This window comes from Heloderma suspectum, chromosome 7 (assembly GCF_057233095.1).
Source record: "Heloderma suspectum isolate Gila_16-S chromosome 7, 16-S_ref, whole genome shotgun sequence".
NCBI classification, from domain to species: domain Eukaryota; kingdom Metazoa; phylum Chordata; class Lepidosauria; order Squamata; family Helodermatidae; genus Heloderma; species Heloderma suspectum.
Genome location: NC_139464.1, coordinates 106,124,493 through 106,142,224, shown reverse-complemented (window position 1 = coordinate 106,142,224; position 17,732 = coordinate 106,124,493). Strand labels below are relative to the sequence as shown.

General features: G+C 43.6%; 2 protein-coding genes across 7 annotated transcripts in view; one reads left to right on the top strand and one right to left on the bottom strand.

Annotated features, from left to right (window-relative positions):
• The first annotated feature begins 222 nt into the window (after positions 1 to 222).
• On the top strand, positions 223 to 16,323 carry PSMC2 (proteasome 26S subunit, ATPase 2). Of its 2 annotated transcripts, XM_084811484.1 has the most exons (13): positions 223 to 358; positions 3,332 to 3,369; positions 3,739 to 3,820; positions 4,526 to 4,625; positions 5,578 to 5,709; positions 6,410 to 6,482; positions 6,619 to 6,714; positions 7,099 to 7,263; positions 7,777 to 7,864; positions 8,576 to 8,778; positions 9,640 to 9,736; positions 9,834 to 9,866; positions 13,965 to 16,323. In XM_084811484.1, exons 1-13 carry the CDS (start codon positions 289 to 291, stop codon positions 14,300 to 14,302), a joined length of 1,515 nt encoding a protein of 504 aa, XP_084667610.1. In that variant the 5' UTR covers positions 223 to 288; the 3' UTR covers positions 14,303 to 16,323. The 2 variants fall into 2 exon arrangements, with proteins under 2 accessions (XP_084667610.1, XP_084667611.1); XM_084811485.1 differs by lacking the exon at positions 13,965 to 16,323 and having other exon boundaries at positions 9,834 to 10,101.
• The window catches only part of SLC26A5 (solute carrier family 26 member 5), a 50,054-nt gene continuing 47,540 nt past the window's right edge, over positions 15,219 to 17,732 (bottom strand). For all 5 annotated transcript variants that reach the window (XM_084811473.1, XM_084811476.1, XM_084811477.1 and 2 more), the window contains exon 19: positions 15,219 to 17,460. In XM_084811473.1, coding sequence (XP_084667599.1) covers positions 17,297 to 17,460 — 164 coding nt within the window. In that variant the 3' untranslated portion in view covers positions 15,219 to 17,296. The remainder of the gene's footprint in view (positions 17,461 to 17,732) is intronic.

The following is a 17,732-nucleotide window of genomic DNA, read 5'->3' as shown; positions in this document are numbered from 1 at the left end:
AAAAGTCCGTATGGGAGAATGGAGGCTTTCCATTAGAAAACGGACGTGGCGGCTTCGTCATTTCCCCCCCTTCCGCCGGGTGAGGCCATAGAGTTGGCCCGAGCCCCGTTTCTTCCCCCATGAGCCTTTTCCGGAGGTTTGCCCCCTTCCCTATTACGTCATTTCCGCTCAGTCGCGGAAGGAAGCGCTCCTGAGGTGCTGCGTAACGCGCCCGCTCGGTTCCGCGCATGCGTAGGACCGGGGGCCAGGCCGGGATCTGTAGTCGGAGCTGCTTGAGGCGGCGGCGCGATGCCGGACTACCTGGGCGCCGACCAGCGCAAAACCAAAGAGGAGGAGAAGGAGGATAAGCCCATCCGCGGTGAGGCCGCCGAGGCGCCCTTAAATGACCCCGGGAGTTACCGGAGAGGGCATCCCGGCGCCCGTTCGCAGGTTGCCGGTCCTGGGAAGGCGCTGCCCCTTCGCGGCCTTCCCCTGGCTGCCGCTTCGGCGCCCTGCTGGGCTGGTGCGACTCGCCTCGTGCGTGTCGCCTCAGGGGCAAGTCCCTCGTCCTGGCCGCAAGGGCCCAATCCTGTGCAGGTTTAGACAGAGGAAAGGCCTACAACTCCCAGCATTCCCCAGCCAGCATGGGGAATGCTGGGAGCTGTAGGCCTTTTCTCTGTCTAAACGCGCACAGGATTGGGCCCGGAGGGAGCAATCCTATGGCCACTAGACAGCAGCTAGACGCCCGCCAGGATACGATGTTTTCCGGGAACCGACCTCGGAGCCCATGCGCCGAGGCCAGAGCCGACCTCCCGCCGCTTCCACGCTGCCTCGGAGGCGAGGTGGAGCAGCCCTGTTCTCCGTGCTCACGAGAAGAGCGCGGAGCGGCCGGAAAGGGGCGTGGCTGGGGGCGTTCCGGGGCGGGGAGAGCGTAGCTGCATGTATGGCACATCCAATGGGCTGCACAGCAGCCTCCTTCCTCGCTCTGCGGCTAGACGGCTGCAGTCGGCTGTCTAGCCAAAAAAGCAGGGCAGGAGAAGCACGGAGGGAATGTTAGTTAGGACTGTGCCCAAAGTCGCTGAATTGGACCCGTGATGAAACTTCTGTTGCCTTGTACCCCGATTTGTTCTGCCCATAGGCCAACCTATAAACTGAACGAAGCAGCAGCAGTATATAGAACAGCGCTTCAGAATGTACAAAGCACTTCCCATGGGCGTATCCTGTAATCTAGGGGTGGGCAGCTTGTAGCCTTCCAGATGTTTTGGCCTATGACTCCCATCATCCCTTGCAATTGGCTGTATAGGATGATGGGTGTTGCAGTCCCAGTAATGTCTGGACGGTTACGAGTCGCCCACCTCTATATAGATTCCTTACAGCTGCATTCCCCAACCTCCGCATGTGTTGGACTGCAACTCCCAGTTGCATTTGGCTGTATAGGATGATGGGTGTTGCAGTCCCAGTAATGTCTGGACGGTTACGAGTCACCCACCTCTATATAGATTCCTTACAGCTGCATTCCCCAACCTCTGCATGTGTTGGACTGCAACTCCCATCCCCAGCGAGCATGTCCAACGCATCTGGAAAACACGAGGTTGAGATAGGCTGCCTTATAACTACTCTGAGCGAAGTAGTTCACTATTATTTCACTATTTTGATCCTGATATTGCTGAGGGGAGCCTGAGGCTGAGAACAGCTTACCTATTGCCCCTGAGTGAGTTTATGGCAGAAGCAAGATTTGAAAAGAGAACTTCTCCTAACCGCTATGCTATGGCAGCAAAGAAGTGGGATATGGCAAGGACAGATAGTATGGGGGTGTTGTGTTTTTCGTTCTTAAAATGTATACCCCATTTCCCTGCCATAGCTCCCAATAAATTAAAAATGCAAAGCTATAATTTCAATATATTTATCAGACCACGGGCAGAATCCAACGGGGCGCTTTACACCCCCGCTGATTCTCTTACGCCCCACCAGTTCTGTTGTGCCAGCAGCCCCCCACCTCTTGCACAACGGTGATCTAGTGCTTCTGGGGGCAACCCAAAACAAGCAGAAACACTTGTTTTTTGAAGGAGGTTGGTCAGTGGAGCTTGCATAAGAAATGCGAAATTTGTCTTGTGTAAGTGTGCATCCCACTTGCGCAACAGAATTGGTGGGACAGCTGCTTGCTGAAGGGAATCGGCAGGACAGAAAGAAATCAGCGGGGGCGTAAATGCCGTGTTGGATTCTGCCCCATATGAAAAAATAAAATATCAGAACAATGGAATACAATAAAACGCATTTTCCAGGTTGTCAGTGAAGCCCATAAAATAGAGTCAGTGTCACCTGCGTAAAAACGAACTATCAGTTTCCCCTAGCACAGCAAAGTCTTCCTAAACAGAAGATGCCTTAGGCCTAATTTTCACTGATGTGTATAAACCTATGTCTGGGTTTGTATCACTTAAGACTGTGTGTGCTCACATGATTGAATGCTCTCCTGTAAAAATTAGTGCTGGGCTAATTTGTAGCCCAGACCTTTTCATTTCCGGAAGTGGTAGGTGGTAAAAACAGGCCCTGAAGTTTGGAATAAGTTTTGAGGGTAGGCCAAATTCAATTATTTTGGGGCACGTGGTGGCTTACGAATAAATACAAGGTGGCTGAGGGTTTCTTCTTTTTGTTTTGTTTTTTACTACTTGAAGCAGCTATGGAGCTGCTTGAGCTATTTATTTACCATCTTCAACACAGTCGTTTTGGTAGTGTTGCAACTGTTTTTGAATTACGTTGTCGTATAGGTGATTTTGTTCTTGCTAAACTGCCTCAAGTGGCAGGCGATGCTGGCTATAAATGTTTACAATTAAATAAAAATATTTGGCAGTAAGCTCTGTTGAATAATGAAAGTTTCACTTTATCTGTACTGTAATCATGCAGTTTGGTTGAGAAGTGCATTCAAAATACTGGATTATCAGAGTTCTGCGTCTCCAAAGTATTGACTTGTCCATGACCTGTTTAATTTCAGAGGTGGAATGACATGAGATTCCTCCAGATTATTCTTTGTCTGCACAACTGAAATTATAGAAGTGAGAAAACAGGTTTTTTAAAATGACATTTGGAATTTGTACTAGAAAGCACAATTTAAAAAAAGTATCTTGTTCATGTACTTTTATGGGTGTTTTTGATGTGCCTATAGCCTGCTCTGTTTGCTCAGAGGTCCACATAGTTCAAGTTTAGGGTTGCAACCTCAGTGTGCTAATGGTGCCTGATGATGATTCACAGCTAGTATAATGACCTATGAAATCTGGAGCTTGTAATTATCTGTTGGAAGTAGTGCAAAATATAGTTGCTTTACTCTTTAAGATGATTTCTGTTATGCCTCTTTCAGCTTTGGATGAAGGTGACATTGCCTTGTTGAAAACATATGTAAGTACTTCATGCAGTTACAGTTCTATGGCAAAATTTGAGAACTGCTCACATTGAAATGTTTGGGAAGCATCTGTATTAACCAAATTGATTTCGCCAAGGGGGATACTTAATTAAGACTGCAGTCCTAAGTACATTTAGGGTTATATAAGCTTAAAACTACAGTATAAAGTACGACCAGAATAAAACCTAGCAGCAATATGGAGATTTAAAATACAATAACAAATTTAAAACAACAATGCAAAAAGACTAGAATGCTAAAATGCCAGAATTCCTGGGAAAATAAAAAGGTCTTCACCTGGTGCCAGAAAGAGTACAAGGTACCATCTTCTGTGATTTCTTCAGCCTTATAATATTTTTCTAATCCAGGGCCAGAGCACATACTCAAGGCAGATCAAGCAAGTAGAAGATGACATCCAGCAATTACTTAAGAAAATCAATGAACTCACAGGTATGTATTTCTCGTGTCTATGGGCAGCATATGTCTTTTTCATGTTAGTCTTGACTTTTCAGTTTGTCATGTCTTTTAAGGAATATAGCTCAGAGTTCTTAACCTGTTCTTATACTTTATTATAGCCCACTCCCAAGAAAAGCTCAAAAGAAGAGGGAGAATTGAAGAACAATAAAAAAGTAACTGAAAGCAGGAAAGACTTCTTGAACAAAGAGAAAAGGAGAGAGATGAGGGTGGAGATAGTGTCGGATAGGGTGAGGGGCTTAAATGTAGCTGTTGGGATGTTGAAACTGACATGGAAAAAAGATAGCAAGTGTATACTTCAAAGACTGGTGTGGCATAATTGTGAAGAACATGAACTAGGAGTTGGAGGTCCCCAATTTAAATCTGCTTAACTTTCACCTTGCTGGATAACGTTAATGAAGTCACCAAGTCTCGGCTTCAGGGATGCCGTAAGGATTGCTAGAGCTGGTTTTAATAAATGTTATTAAAAGAGGACTGTCTTGCTTCTGCATGTTTTCACCTGAAGTGCCCCACCCCAGTAAGGTTCGCAGACCTGTTGAAAATTATTTAGCATTGACACAAGTAGCAGAATGGCTTTTCCTTTTTGCTGTGTGTAAGTTGTACATGTTGCAGCTTTGCGCTGAATATGTAATACAGCATTGCGCTAAGTGGCACAGTGGCTCCTTTTTTCTCTCCTTGTAGGCATTAAAGAATCAGACACTGGCTTGGCGCCACCTGCCCTCTGGGATCTGGCTGCAGATAAACAAACTCTTCAAAGCGAGCAGCCGCTGCAAGTGGCAAGGCATGTATACATTCCAGGTGGTCAGTCATAGGAGCAAAGCACTATCGGAAGGACACGCGTTCCCTCCTTCACCTGTATTGAGCGGTCCTTGTTAAAAAGTGAAGTTGTCTCAGGGTCCCTTCCAGTGTAACGTATCGGGCAAGTTTGGCGATCACAGAGAGGGAAGCAACTATTGGGGCTCTCCCTCTGCTTGTGCGACCGCCATGTACATTATTCCCCACGCTGCACCACTGGTTGGTGTGTCATCTGAACCTGGCCTGGCGTGCACCAGGGCGGGGGCGGGGCCACACCCACCCTGCAACCTCTGCTGCACATCACGGGTTGTAGGGTGGGCACGATTTCCCCACTGCCTTGCTGGGTTCGGATGACATGCCAACCCTGCGCCGCTACATGGGGAATAACACAAACGGTGGTCGACGGCAGAGGTGGGGGGAGCAGCCACAATGGTTGCTTCCCTCGCTGTGGCTGTCCGAGCCCTGCCATAGTGTTATATTACAGTATGAATATCAAAGCTTTGATTTTCTCATGGATCCATTTCCTAAGAACCACTTTTGTGCCTCTTAGTTTTATGTGAGTTTCACTTCAGCACAGTTGCATCCACTGGAAACTGACTTGTATTTAACCAGTCTGGTGACACGGCCCTTAACAATCAGGTGTTTGAGATCCCTGAAGTCGGGGTGGGGGGTGGGAAGTAAAATTGAAAGCAGTTTTTAGTTGGATGTTTAAGGTGTCCTCATGTTTCTGGTATTTTAGGTTTTATGAAGAAATAAAGACAAATACAGTATAAGGGATAGTTTTGAGTTATGCTTATTTACACAGGAATAGTAGAAATGGTGTATTGCTGTGTAAATTCTGAAAGCAGGACTGTAGATGACACTTTGCTGAGTGTTAATGTGTTAACGTCTTCATCTGCTCACAGACTGCTTGTTTAACTGCTTTCTCTTCTGTTAAGGTGCACAAAGATAATCAATGCAGATTCTGAGGACCCCAAGTACATTATCAATGTTAAGCAATTTGCCAAATTTGTGGTGGATCTTAGTGATCAAGTGGCCCCTACTGACATTGAGGAAGGGATGAGAGTTGGGTGAGTTTATGTCAACATTTACTGTCTGTGTATATACATGTATTTATTCATTTATTTGTTTCAGTGAACATTTGTATACTGCCTTTCCGTCCTAAACAGATCACCCAAGGTGGTTTACAACAATTATTACAATTACACATTGGAGAGCATTAAGACAAGCCAAAGTAGAACAAATAAAAGAATGTACAAATGGAATAAAAATACCTTGACTGCCCATCTAAAAGACACCAGAGAAGGGGTCAATCTAACTTCCCTTGGGAGTTCCCAGAGTTGGGGTGCTGCCACCAAAAAGGCATTGTCCTGTGTCCTGCCCAACCTTATATCTCTTGGCAGTGGAACACTGAGCAAGGCCTCTGAAGATTATCACAATTGATGGGCAAGTTTATGCAAGAGGAGGCATTCCTTCAAATACCTAGACCAGGCTGTTTTGGGGGTTTTAGGTAATAACCAGCACCTTGAACTCGCCCTGGAAATGAATTGGAAGCCGGTTTCTCAGGACATTATATATAATTGTTGCATAGCAAAGCTCATTGAGTAGCTTACAACAACAAAAATAATATAATAAATCATAATAATGTCACATCCATTACAATATTCTGCATATAGGTACAATTAGTTCATAGTTTGTTTTTTTTAAGGCACAACTGGAATTTTTTATGTAGAGTATCACTTAATATGACTTTTCAACCAATTTCTGCAGCGTTGACAGAAACAAGTATCAGATCCATATTCCCCTGCCTCCAAAGATTGATCCAACTGTTACTATGATGCAGGTGAGGATCTCTATTATTTTTTCTTTGCATTTTTAACCTTTCTAACCTGACTCCTCGCTGCCACTTCTTCCATAAAGTTTGTAAAAATTGCAATTGCAAATAACATAGGTCTGCACACATCTATTTTTTAACACAGGTGGAGGAAAAACCTGATGTCACTTACAGTGATGTTGGAGGTTGCAAAGAACAGATTGAGAAGCTAAGAGAGGTGGTGGAGACACCCTTGCTGCATGTAAGTATTGTTCACGTAGTGAACTTGATGTGGTTATTGTCTTCCTCTCAAGGACTGTCAAGGCTTTGGTAGTCCAACAACATCTGGAGGGCCACAAGTTGCCCACCCCTGCTTTGGACCAACTTTCTTGTTACTTTAGTTCGTTGCCAAGTCCTGCCCCACCCTCTGAGTTCCCTCTCAGTTTGTGCTCCACTTCTTCAAAAATGGAACAGTTTCCTGATTATTTATAGCACTAGTGTTGTAATGCTGCAGCAATCTTGGGCTCCTTCCTGCAGGGCCTTTGCTGGATGTTGGACTCAGTGCTGGGTTGGGGACAGATACTACATATGCAGAATTGGTAGCCCTTTCACAACTTCCGAATCTTTTTTTTCCATATCACCACAGCCCGAACGATTTGTCAATCTTGGGATTGAGCCCCCCAAAGGAGTGCTTCTCTTTGGCCCACCTGGGACAGGCAAAACCCTCTGTGCTCGTGCTGTTGCCAATAGGACTGATGCCTGCTTCATCCGAGTGATTGGATCTGAGTTGGTGCAGAAATATGTGGGAGAGGTAATGAAAGAGGGAGCATGTTGCAAGCTCCATGTGTACTGGGGGTGGGTGGAAGATCAAGAGTTTTCACAAGCCTTAGGTTATAAAAGCGATCTGAAAAACCTAATGTCTTCATGTTGTTTTTATGTGCAGATTATAATATACAAATGGTATGTCTGTAATGTTGCTGTTCTGCATTATGATTGGACCTGTTTACATATTTGCTCAGGTGACCTTAGGCCTGTGGCAGTTCTGGCTATATAGATTCAGAAAACTATCCACTATGTAGGGTGTGCATGAGAAGTTGTATGATGTGTAGTAGGCTCTTAGCATGTGTTGGTAGCAGCCAGACACTGTTGTGTCATAGGTGGAAAGGATTGAATGATTTCACATAACTGCATGTGTTTGAGTTCAGGCTAATCTCTTGGCTCTACTCGTCATTTGGGAAGCTTTAAGATTTGCTTTTAAAATCTAACTCAAATGGCACTTGGCTCATATAAACAGAAATTATCATCTCTTTGTCTCTCTTAATAGGGTGCTCGAATGGTTCGGGAACTCTTTGAAATGGCCAGAACAAAAAAAGCTTGCCTTATCTTCTTTGATGAAATCGATGCTATTGGAGGTTGGTATCAGCATGCATATACTTGTTCTTATTCCATATTTGGTGTAACACTGAATGTGAACCCTCTGTTTTATTCATAATAAAATAAAATCATGCCAACTTTCCAGTCATCTTTTACTTTGGGTACATTATCATCTTGTTTTGATTTGCTCTGAGTTTGCTTCCAAACTCAACATCAATCCTTTTGCGTTGAGTGATTATTATTTAAAATGTGAGATTAAAAGTTTTCCTAGATCTCAATAAACTTCTGAATGTAGAACACAATTCTAACATACAGAACTACTTTTTGTACAGTCCAGGATGGGCTGTATCATTTCAAGAGTACATGAGGAGAAAGTTCACTTGAAAGTACCTCAACATTGGGCTCTCTCCCCCCATGTAAACTTGGGGAGGACTAGGCAAAAGGGGTGGGAAGCAACTTGATCCTTGACAGTTGTGCTCTACCACCCTAGATTGGCCTCTGTAGGGAACTGTCAGGGGAAAAGGAAAATATTTAAAATATGTAATATATTTATATATTATAAATATAAAATAAGGCACATCCTTCTTGTCAGATACTTTCTTTAGAGTTTAACATTTTTATTTAGATTGATATCTATATATTACTTTGGTAAGGACAGAAACTTGAATTACATCTTGCAGGTGGCTTCTCCTTTCAGAGGAATGGTTAACAAGGATGTCTTCTGAGTTTCTGCCACTGTCTCTTTCTAGGAGCTCGCTTTGATGATGGGGCTGGAGGAGATAATGAAGTCCAGCGCACTATGCTGGAATTGATAAACCAGCTTGATGGCTTTGATCCAAGAGGCAATATTAAAGTGCTGATGGCAACTAACAGACCAGATACTTTGGATCCAGCACTGATGAGGCCTGGAAGATTGGATAGGAAGATTGAATTTAGCCTACCAGATCTGGAGGTGAGGATAGCTTTATTTTCATACTAAGCAAAGTCAATAACAGTGCATTTATTTGAACTTGAGTGACTAGCTGAGGCTGAACAATGTGTTGATTAGAACTTGAGTGACTAACTGAGGCTAAAAAGGACCTTTCATATTAGCTCTCAGAGCTATGTACTTTTTTAATGAGCATCCAGGAAAATGGATTGGATCAAATAGATGTTCTACACCAGGAGTGGGCAAACATTCCCTCAGAGGTAATATTTGGGGGGGGGGGAGGCGCAGATCCACCCCACACTATTTTCTCTTAAGGCCTAGAATTCAGTTCATCAGCCACCCAGTCTGATAAAGTGGGCTGCAGCCAACAAATGGCTATACTGTGATAAATGTGCTTGTCTTGAAGATACCACAGGATTCCATTTGAGCTCTGTTGTCCCAAGGGCTATTTTATGTAACAAATGCAACAAATAAATAAATTTATGGGCTATGTCAGCAGATGGCAGTAGGACAGTATATAGTCTTAAGGGCAATTTGCGAGGGGAGGAGTGACTTGGCCAAGGCAACCTTTGTGGGCCTTTCTTGTCACTATCCACTTGTCCAGAGACCTGCCAAGCAGCAGCTGATGAAGAAGAATTGCTTGCTCGCCTGCCCTGTCGCTCTGGGTGGGGTGGCAGGAGCCTGCCTGTTGCAAGTGAGCAAGTACTAGTGGCAGCCAGGAGCGGTAGCTGTGGAGCTTTCCAAGATGCTGGGCCCTGGCTGAGGATACAGCCCTCTGATGCTGGCCCTCCTTTAGGGCATTGATGTTGGCTGAGCAATTCAGTGGACTCCGAATCCCATCTCTATACATTCTTCTGCTTAGCTTGACCCTTTCTTTTTTTTTAGGGACGAACTCATATATTCAAGATTCATGCTCGTTCAATGAGTGTTGAAAGAGACATACGATTCGAGTTGCTGGCTCGGCTGTGTCCTAACAGCACAGGTAAATTAAATATGGTAGCTCTTGCCTGCCCGCTCTCCTCATTTCGTGGTTACCATTTCTTCAAATTGTTTTAAAATCCATTGTTTTTCCTTACAAGGTGCTGAAATTCGGAGTGTCTGTACAGAGGCAGGTATGTTTGCCATCCGAGCGAGGAGAAAAATTGCCACTGAAAAAGACTTCTTGGAAGCTGTGAACAAAGTCATCAAGTCCTATGCCAAATTCAGTGCTACACCTCGATACATGACTTACAACTGATCCTGGGCATCTCAAAGAAGCTTCTTCGTTATACTAATAACCTTATATAGAGTAATGTGTGGTGTACCATAGTTGGGCAAGTGTAGGAATAAATGGAAAATTCCAAGTTACATGGTAGTAGTTACTGAAAGTTTACATGTTCAGCTTTATTGTAATAATGTAATAAGTGAGCGTGTGCTCTCTTTTTTTAAATGTATACATGCATATTGCCCTTCAGTTACACTCCCAAAAGTAATGCAGGCCTTTCAATCTTGTCGGGGGCACCTCCTCTGTCTCACAAACTTAGTGGGAAATACATCTGAGAGTAACATAGAGGAGCCCCAATGTATAGATCCTCATGACAATTTCTCAAGGAACACCTAATTACTTTGAATGAGTTCAGGTCTCCAGGGCCAGATGAACTGCACCCAGGAGTAATAAAGGAACTGGCAGAAGAACTCTCAGAACCGCTGTCTATTCTCTTTGAGAAATCATGGAGGATGGGGGAAGTGCCAGATGACTGGAGGAGGCTAATGTTGTCCCTATCTTTAAAAAGGGTAAAAACAAGGAACCTGGGAACTACAGACCAGTCAGTCTGACATCAATCCCAGGGAAAATTCTAGAGCAGATGATAAAGCAATCCATCGGGAAGCACCTTGAAAACAATGCAGTGATTACTCCTGCCAGACAAATCTGATCTCATTTTTTGATCAAGTAACCTCCCTGGTGGACCATGGGAATGCTGTAGACATCATATACCTCGACTTCAGCAAAGCTTTTGACAAAGTCCCCCATGATATCCTGATGAGCAAACTAGCTCAAAGTGAGCTAGATGAAACAATGATCCGGTGGATCCACAGTTGGCTACAGAATTGGACTGAAAGAGTGCTTATCAATGGGACCTTCTCCAACTGGGGAGAGGTAATGAGCGGGGTACCGCAGGGCTCAGTCCTGGGCCCAGTGCTCTTCAACATTTTTATTAATGACTTGGAGGAGGTGCAGGGAATGCTGATCAAATTTGCAGATGACACAAAATTGGGCAGGATAGCTAATACTTTGGAAGACAAACAAAATTCAAAGTGATCTGGATAGACTGGAGCTCTGGGCAGAAAACAACAGAATGACATTTAATAGGGATAAATGCCAAGTTCTGCACCTAGGAAAAAGAAACCAAATGTACAGTTACAAGATGGGGGATACGTGGCTCAACCACACTACAAGCGAGAAGGATCTTGGAATTGTCGATCACAAGCTGAATATGAGCCAACAATGTGATGTGGCTGCAAAAAAGGCAAATGCTCTTTTGGACTGCATTAATAGTAACATAGCTTCCAAATCCCGGGAAGTACTAGTTCCCCTCTCCTCAGCACTGGTTAGGCCTCATCTGGAGTACTGTGTCCAGTTCTGGGCACCACACTTTAAGAAGGATGCAGACAAACTGGAGAGGGTTGAGAGGAAGGCAACAAAAATGATCAGGGGACTGGAAACAAAGCCCTATGAAGAGAGGCTGAAAGAACTGGGCATGTTTAGCCTTGAGAAGAGAAGACTGAGGGGAGATATGATAGCGCTCTTCAAGTACTTGAAAGGTTGTCACAGAGAAGAAGGCCAGGATCTCTTCTTGATCCTCCCAGAGTGCAGGACACGGGAATAATGGTCTCAAGTTACAGGAAGCCAGATTCCAGCTGAATATCAGGAAAAAATTCCTGACTGTTAGAGCAATGCGACAATGGAACCAATGACCTAGGGAGGTGGTGGGCTCTCCCACCCTGGAGGCATTCAAGGTGAGGCTGGACAGCCACCTGTCAGGGATGCTCTGACTTGGATTCCTGCATTGAGCGGGGGGTTGGACTCGATGGCCTTGTGGGACCCTTCTGGCCCTACTATTCTGTGATTCCTCCATCAGACCCAGGGCTGTGTTGATCACCTGGCAAGTGGTGGAGCAGCGAAGGTAGATTGAAATAGTCCTCTGACACCAGCTGTCAGTATTGGAGTTCACAGCTTTGGCCTCACGGCATAGCGAGATCTTTTTTTTCCCTTTATGGTGCAGGCCTGCATCAGAAGTCCACATACCCATTGGTACAGGTGTTTAAGGGCATTATAAGCAGTTGAAGGTGTAATTCTGTGGGCTCAAATGGGGAATAAAAATGAGGGAGGAGGAAAAGGCACAGTGAGAGCTTAAAGCTTTGTACTGTCAGCATGTTGTGCTTGATGAAAGGTGGGGTAAATGTAGGATGTATATAAGAAGTGAGTGCAAATGAGAAAGGAGCAGATTGGGGGTTACAGAGAGTCTGCTACCTTGCTTTTGTATGTGGTTGCTGCTGTTTGGGCTGTATTCCTGGGTTACACTGTCCTTTATGTACCCTTGTGAAAAGGAGTCTTAATTATACGCCTGGGTTACCATGCCTGTATGCTTAATTAGAATTTAGATCAGGGGTGGGCAACTTGTAGGGCAAAATACCTGGAGGGCCACAACTCCCATCAACCCTAGCCAGCATAGCCAACATGAGGCATGCTGGGGGTTGTGGGCCATAGAATTTGGAGGTCCATAGGTGGCTCATCCCTGCTTTAGGTTTTTTTCTCTATTATTCTTCAGAAGGCATACGATCAGCCCATATTTCCTTCAGTGAAATCGTTTTCATGCCTTGACTTTGTGCTATCTGAAGACACTTGGCTCCTTTGTTCTGCAAATACTGACCACAGCTGGTCAAATAGCCAGCACATATTTTTCAGTTCAATTTTATTGCACTGACAACCAGTCATTTGCAAAACAATGAACCAGGCCATACAGCTAAAACATATTTAATTAAAATACTGCCACTGGTTTCCTCCAGAAATTTGACAACCCTTAAAATTTAATATTTAAAACCTATGACAAAACCATTTTGGCTTGTCTTACCTTGAACTAAGCAAAATTTGGCGGCTTGAATTCAAAGCCTCTTGTCTCACTTTCAGAGCAGAATTAATATATTTTGCCATTCTAAAATAAACATAATAGTCTGATCCATTTAATATAAGCACCTTATCCCTTGATGTTTCCAACCTCTTTTTCTTTAGGAGTGGAAAAATATATTTGAATCTCAAGTTTCAAATATATTTAGCACACTCTAGCAGAAAGTGAATTTGATCTTCTGTTGTCTTGCAACTGAATGGACATAGCTGACATGGCCTGGGTACATTATGAAATCTTCCCTTTACCTCCTCCAAGGGAATCCTATTCAGTCGGCATTTTGTCATAAGAACCCATAATGAATAGGGGCTTGGGTGTGCCAGATATTGTGCCGCCTGGTTGAATGTAGCTGGCGACCCACCATATAATTCATTTGACCTGCAATTGGCCACCTTGGCTGTGTCCATTTGCCACGATGTATCTGCTGTCCTCTGCTTTATGAGCGATTTGGCCACATCATGACCCTTGGATGAAAGGAACTCATGAGAAACCAGTCTGGGTCACATACTCTCTCATTGTACCTGACCGTGACCCGGCCACATGGGTCATCTCTTCAAAAGCAGACTGACACAATGGCGAGGTTAGCTGGGAAATCAATCTGAGCCAGAGACGAGCTGCTGCCTTCATTACAGGCCCGAGATGGGCAAGACCCCTGTTTCAGTTCTTAGTACGGCCCTTGGGGTGCTTCTTGCTACATTTAGAGCTCTTGTTAAAAACCCAGGTTGAACTCATTCCAGCTCAGCCAGGTTTGAATTTGCCCACAGTGCAGCCCCATAAAGCATTTGTGGCAATAGTTTACAACGATGACGTTCCAAAAGTGGGGAAATGAAGTGCCCTCCCCTCCCAGCTGAAAACCTTAGGATTGCCCTGCTTGTAATCTTAGCTTTCTCTGCCACCCCTTTTATATGTTTATCCCATTTGCCAGTTTTTTAAAAAATGATTCCCAGATATTTATATTTAGTTACTGACTCTAGGTTATGGCCATCCAGCGACCAGCGATCGATCTTGCTAGATCTACCAAATTCCATAATCTTTGTTTTCTTATAGTTGTCAACATTTCTTGCTGGCAAAACTTGGGAAGAGCCACCAGCAATCGTCTCATCCCTATCGAGGTGCAAGACAGGATGACAGCATCATCTGCATATAATAATACAGACACCGGATGGTGCCCCAGAGATGGTGGGAAGAACTGTGGACCAGACAGGGCATTTACCATGTCTTTCAGATATACGTTAAATAACGTTGGGGCCAGCAGGCATCCCTGTCTTACTCCCCTATTCACAGGGATAACTTTGGCTAATGTTCCGCTGGTGTCCAGTCTGACTCGCATGATGGAATTTGTACATAGTCCCTGGATTCTCGCTCCCAACCGGGGGTCAGTCTGAAGATCTGAGTTTCTGCCATAGTCGCCCTCTTGAGAATGAATTGAATGTGGCTTTCAGATCCACAAATGTTGCAAATAGCACTTTCTATGGTGGTGAAGTATATTTCTTCTCAGATGGTGTAGGAGCAAACAATGATCTATAATAGCGCATGCCTTCCAAAAGCCTGCTTGTTCCTCAGCCAGGATTCCAGACTCTTCTAACCAGGGCTCTGTAATTTCTGTAAAAGGTATATATGTTTCTCAGCCTTTTGGCTACGATCAAGTGTAATGCATATTTATCAAGGAGCAGCAGTTTTCAAGTGGCAAAATTGGTGTTACCTTGTGAGATTTGCTGAGCTGATATTTCATCATAAGAGCATCTGAGGATCATCCAACCATCAAAGGATGTTTAACCCCCTGTTTTATATAGTATCAGCTATGTACATGCTGCTTTACAAAGAAAAGGTTTGACAGGTCTGTTCCTAAAAAGTGTACAGTCTTAAAAACAAATGGGGAGATAAAGAGAGGGAGGGATAAATGGGGAAAGAATGTGCAATTTTGATCACATGGTCTCTAGCTTAGTTCCAATAAGGTGTTGGACCTAGGCAGACCAGTACACCTTCCACCATTTTTATATGTGTAGTTGGCAGTGAAATGGAGAAAATGCCTCCAATCTAGCTTGCTGTGAGGTGGTAAATGCCAGCAGGTGTAGTTGATTTCTTGTGTATTGATGAGGAATAACCACACAAAAATATTGACAAGTAAAGGTGGTGTAAAACACAATTGTGTCTACCCATTGCATAGGCACGTACATTAGAATCTCCAGGAGTTTGAGCCATAAAGATTAGTAGATGTGTGTTGACTTGGAACAGTGTGGTAGCAGTAGGTATTAAGCAAACACGTTAACTTCAAGCTGAGACACAGACTTTACCATCAGTAGAATTCAAGTTCTAACTAGTCTGAATAGCTTTTTATTTTGGATTTTTGCACTTTTGAAAGTACTTGAAAGAAATGTTTAGTTATAAAAAGCAACAAAGGTTGCACTGTAAGCAGGTAGTAGGCAAAATAGACACAAAAAGTACAGTCAAAATGCATGTTACAAAATGTATCAAAAGACCACCTGGCACATCCTCACAATGCATTCTGGGTAGCTCCAAAAATTCATGTCTGGTGCAGACATTTAGTCCTCTCAAAAGTAAAATGAGAAGATGGGAAAAATTACATCCGTTTTGCACTTCTCTGCAACAGAGCAAAACAGCATCAGTACAAATGCAAAACAAACTGAATGATGAGCCCAGTTCCTCTTCTTAAAAACTGGTAGATGATAGCATTTAGCACTTTGAAACTACTGATCTTTTTAGCTTGGCCCTAAAGGAAAAGTTATTTAATGGTCAAGGGCCAAACCACCTAAGCTGTAGACGGAGTTCACTTTCACAGACAGAGATACAAGTGAGCCTCTTATAGATGGGTTCAGAAGTTAAAGGGGCTTTTAGTGTGCACACAGAATGTCCTCCTAGCTAAATAGAACACCAGGGCTAGAAAATCCTGTTGGCATTCCTGGATAGATTTGCCATTACAAAACTGGCCCAGCATTGGTCTTCTGTAGTCTGTGGCAAGACCAGTCTACAGCAGCACAGAACGGGAGAAGAAAAGGACACATTTGAAAATATACTGGGCATTTAAGTCCTACTGATTTCAGTGAGAGAAATGCAAACACATGCTTAGCTCTCCCCTTGAAAGCACTGGGACTTAAAAGTACATCACTTTAGCAGGATCACTAAGATTACTTCAGAGTAATCACCATGGAGCAGGATGGGATTTACTGCCAGGAAACAAGCATAGGATTGCATGGGCCATCCAACTGTGTTTTAGCTAACAATGAAAGTTGCCTTTGGAACAATGTGCTCTAAGGCAACACAAAAGCAACTGCTGGTTTGACACGTTTGCGTGACACATTACTAATAATTACACTCAGAAGGTAGCTTCACTCTGCACTGAAGGGAAATGGTGGGTGAAGTAGTAGCAGTTCTTTAAAATGTTTAGGTGACCTTGGAAAAATTAACCTTTCACAGCATATGAAATACAATAAATAAAATCCCGTATTTTGGGAGATGTCTTTCCTCACATTTATAGTTCACAGAGGCTACTTACAGCCAGTTGCATTTTAAAATGTGCACTTTAGTGATGTGTGTTTCTCTTGTCTGGCTACTGTATTGTTCCTTTTCCTCACTCTCAGCTAGCTGTAAGTCCACTGTAGTAGGCACAGTAATTTGTTGTATGTGCAAATGGTCTATTACAACTGTTTAGTAAAAAAGCTAGTTCTTGAGTTAAAGGGGCCATAACACAGTTCAAAAGGAACATGTACAAAATGGTACTCTCATGCTCATTGTACCGCTTAACTGAAAACCTTGGACTTCTGTACTGGGAATTTCTAACTTAAACCTAGTTCTTATATGATTTTAAAAGCCACTACATTCAATCTAGTGCCATCAACTTTGAAATTTAGTCTGAAATCCTGGAAGATATTTGTACAGTGCAATCAGACACATGTTTTCCAACTATTTGCTGTTCTCAAACAGTGAGATATTTGGACATATTCTCTGGGGAGAGCAGGAATCAGTCTGACATACATACACATGCGCGCACACTAATCTGTACTCTTTGCAGTAATGCATTGTCCTAAAAAATGTAACATACTGAACTATCATCTGTTGCACATTTCTGAACAAGAAGAAAACTCCAAAATGTTCTAGAACACTTGCAGGAAAATACATGCTTCTTCAGTTTTGTACAAACACTTGTGCACCGCTTCAGGCTGTACCTGAATTCAGTTAAAAAACACAAGTTTTGAAACTATTAAGGCTTCAAATTCCTCAGACAGTCTTTTGGCACAAAGCAACTGCCCTGCTACTACGTCACATACCCGTAAGACGGGCTAGTCTTGGGCTCTTGTATAATCCGTGCAAATTAAATAAGAGGAGCCCCTGGATGTCAATCGATGTATCTCCAAAACATTTTATGATGTAGGAGTACAAATGACAGCATCTAAAGGCGTCTGTGAGGCAGAGAGGCCTTTCAGTTGGCTGGTGAGTACAGCATCATGAATACTGGGAAACAGCAAGTCTTTTAGAGTAGGTTTGTCAAAGAAGTGCAGTCTAGCAAGGCTGTCCACAACAGAACCTGGGTGAAAAAGAAAAGAAGAGCTTTGTACGTGTATATAGCCGACAACATAGAACTTTTTACTTCATTGCCCTTGTCCACGAGGGATTATATATATGCACAAGCACTCAAGCACTTGTTTCCATAGCGGAAGAGAAACCATTCATTGAAATGGGTGTTATGTGCACAATTCTTAGTGCAATGTAGAAGCTGGGCTGCATGCACATAGTTCCAGTGTGAAAAAAATGGTAGTAGCAGTTATTGGTGTTTGAGAGTGGGAAAGGGAAGCTGTA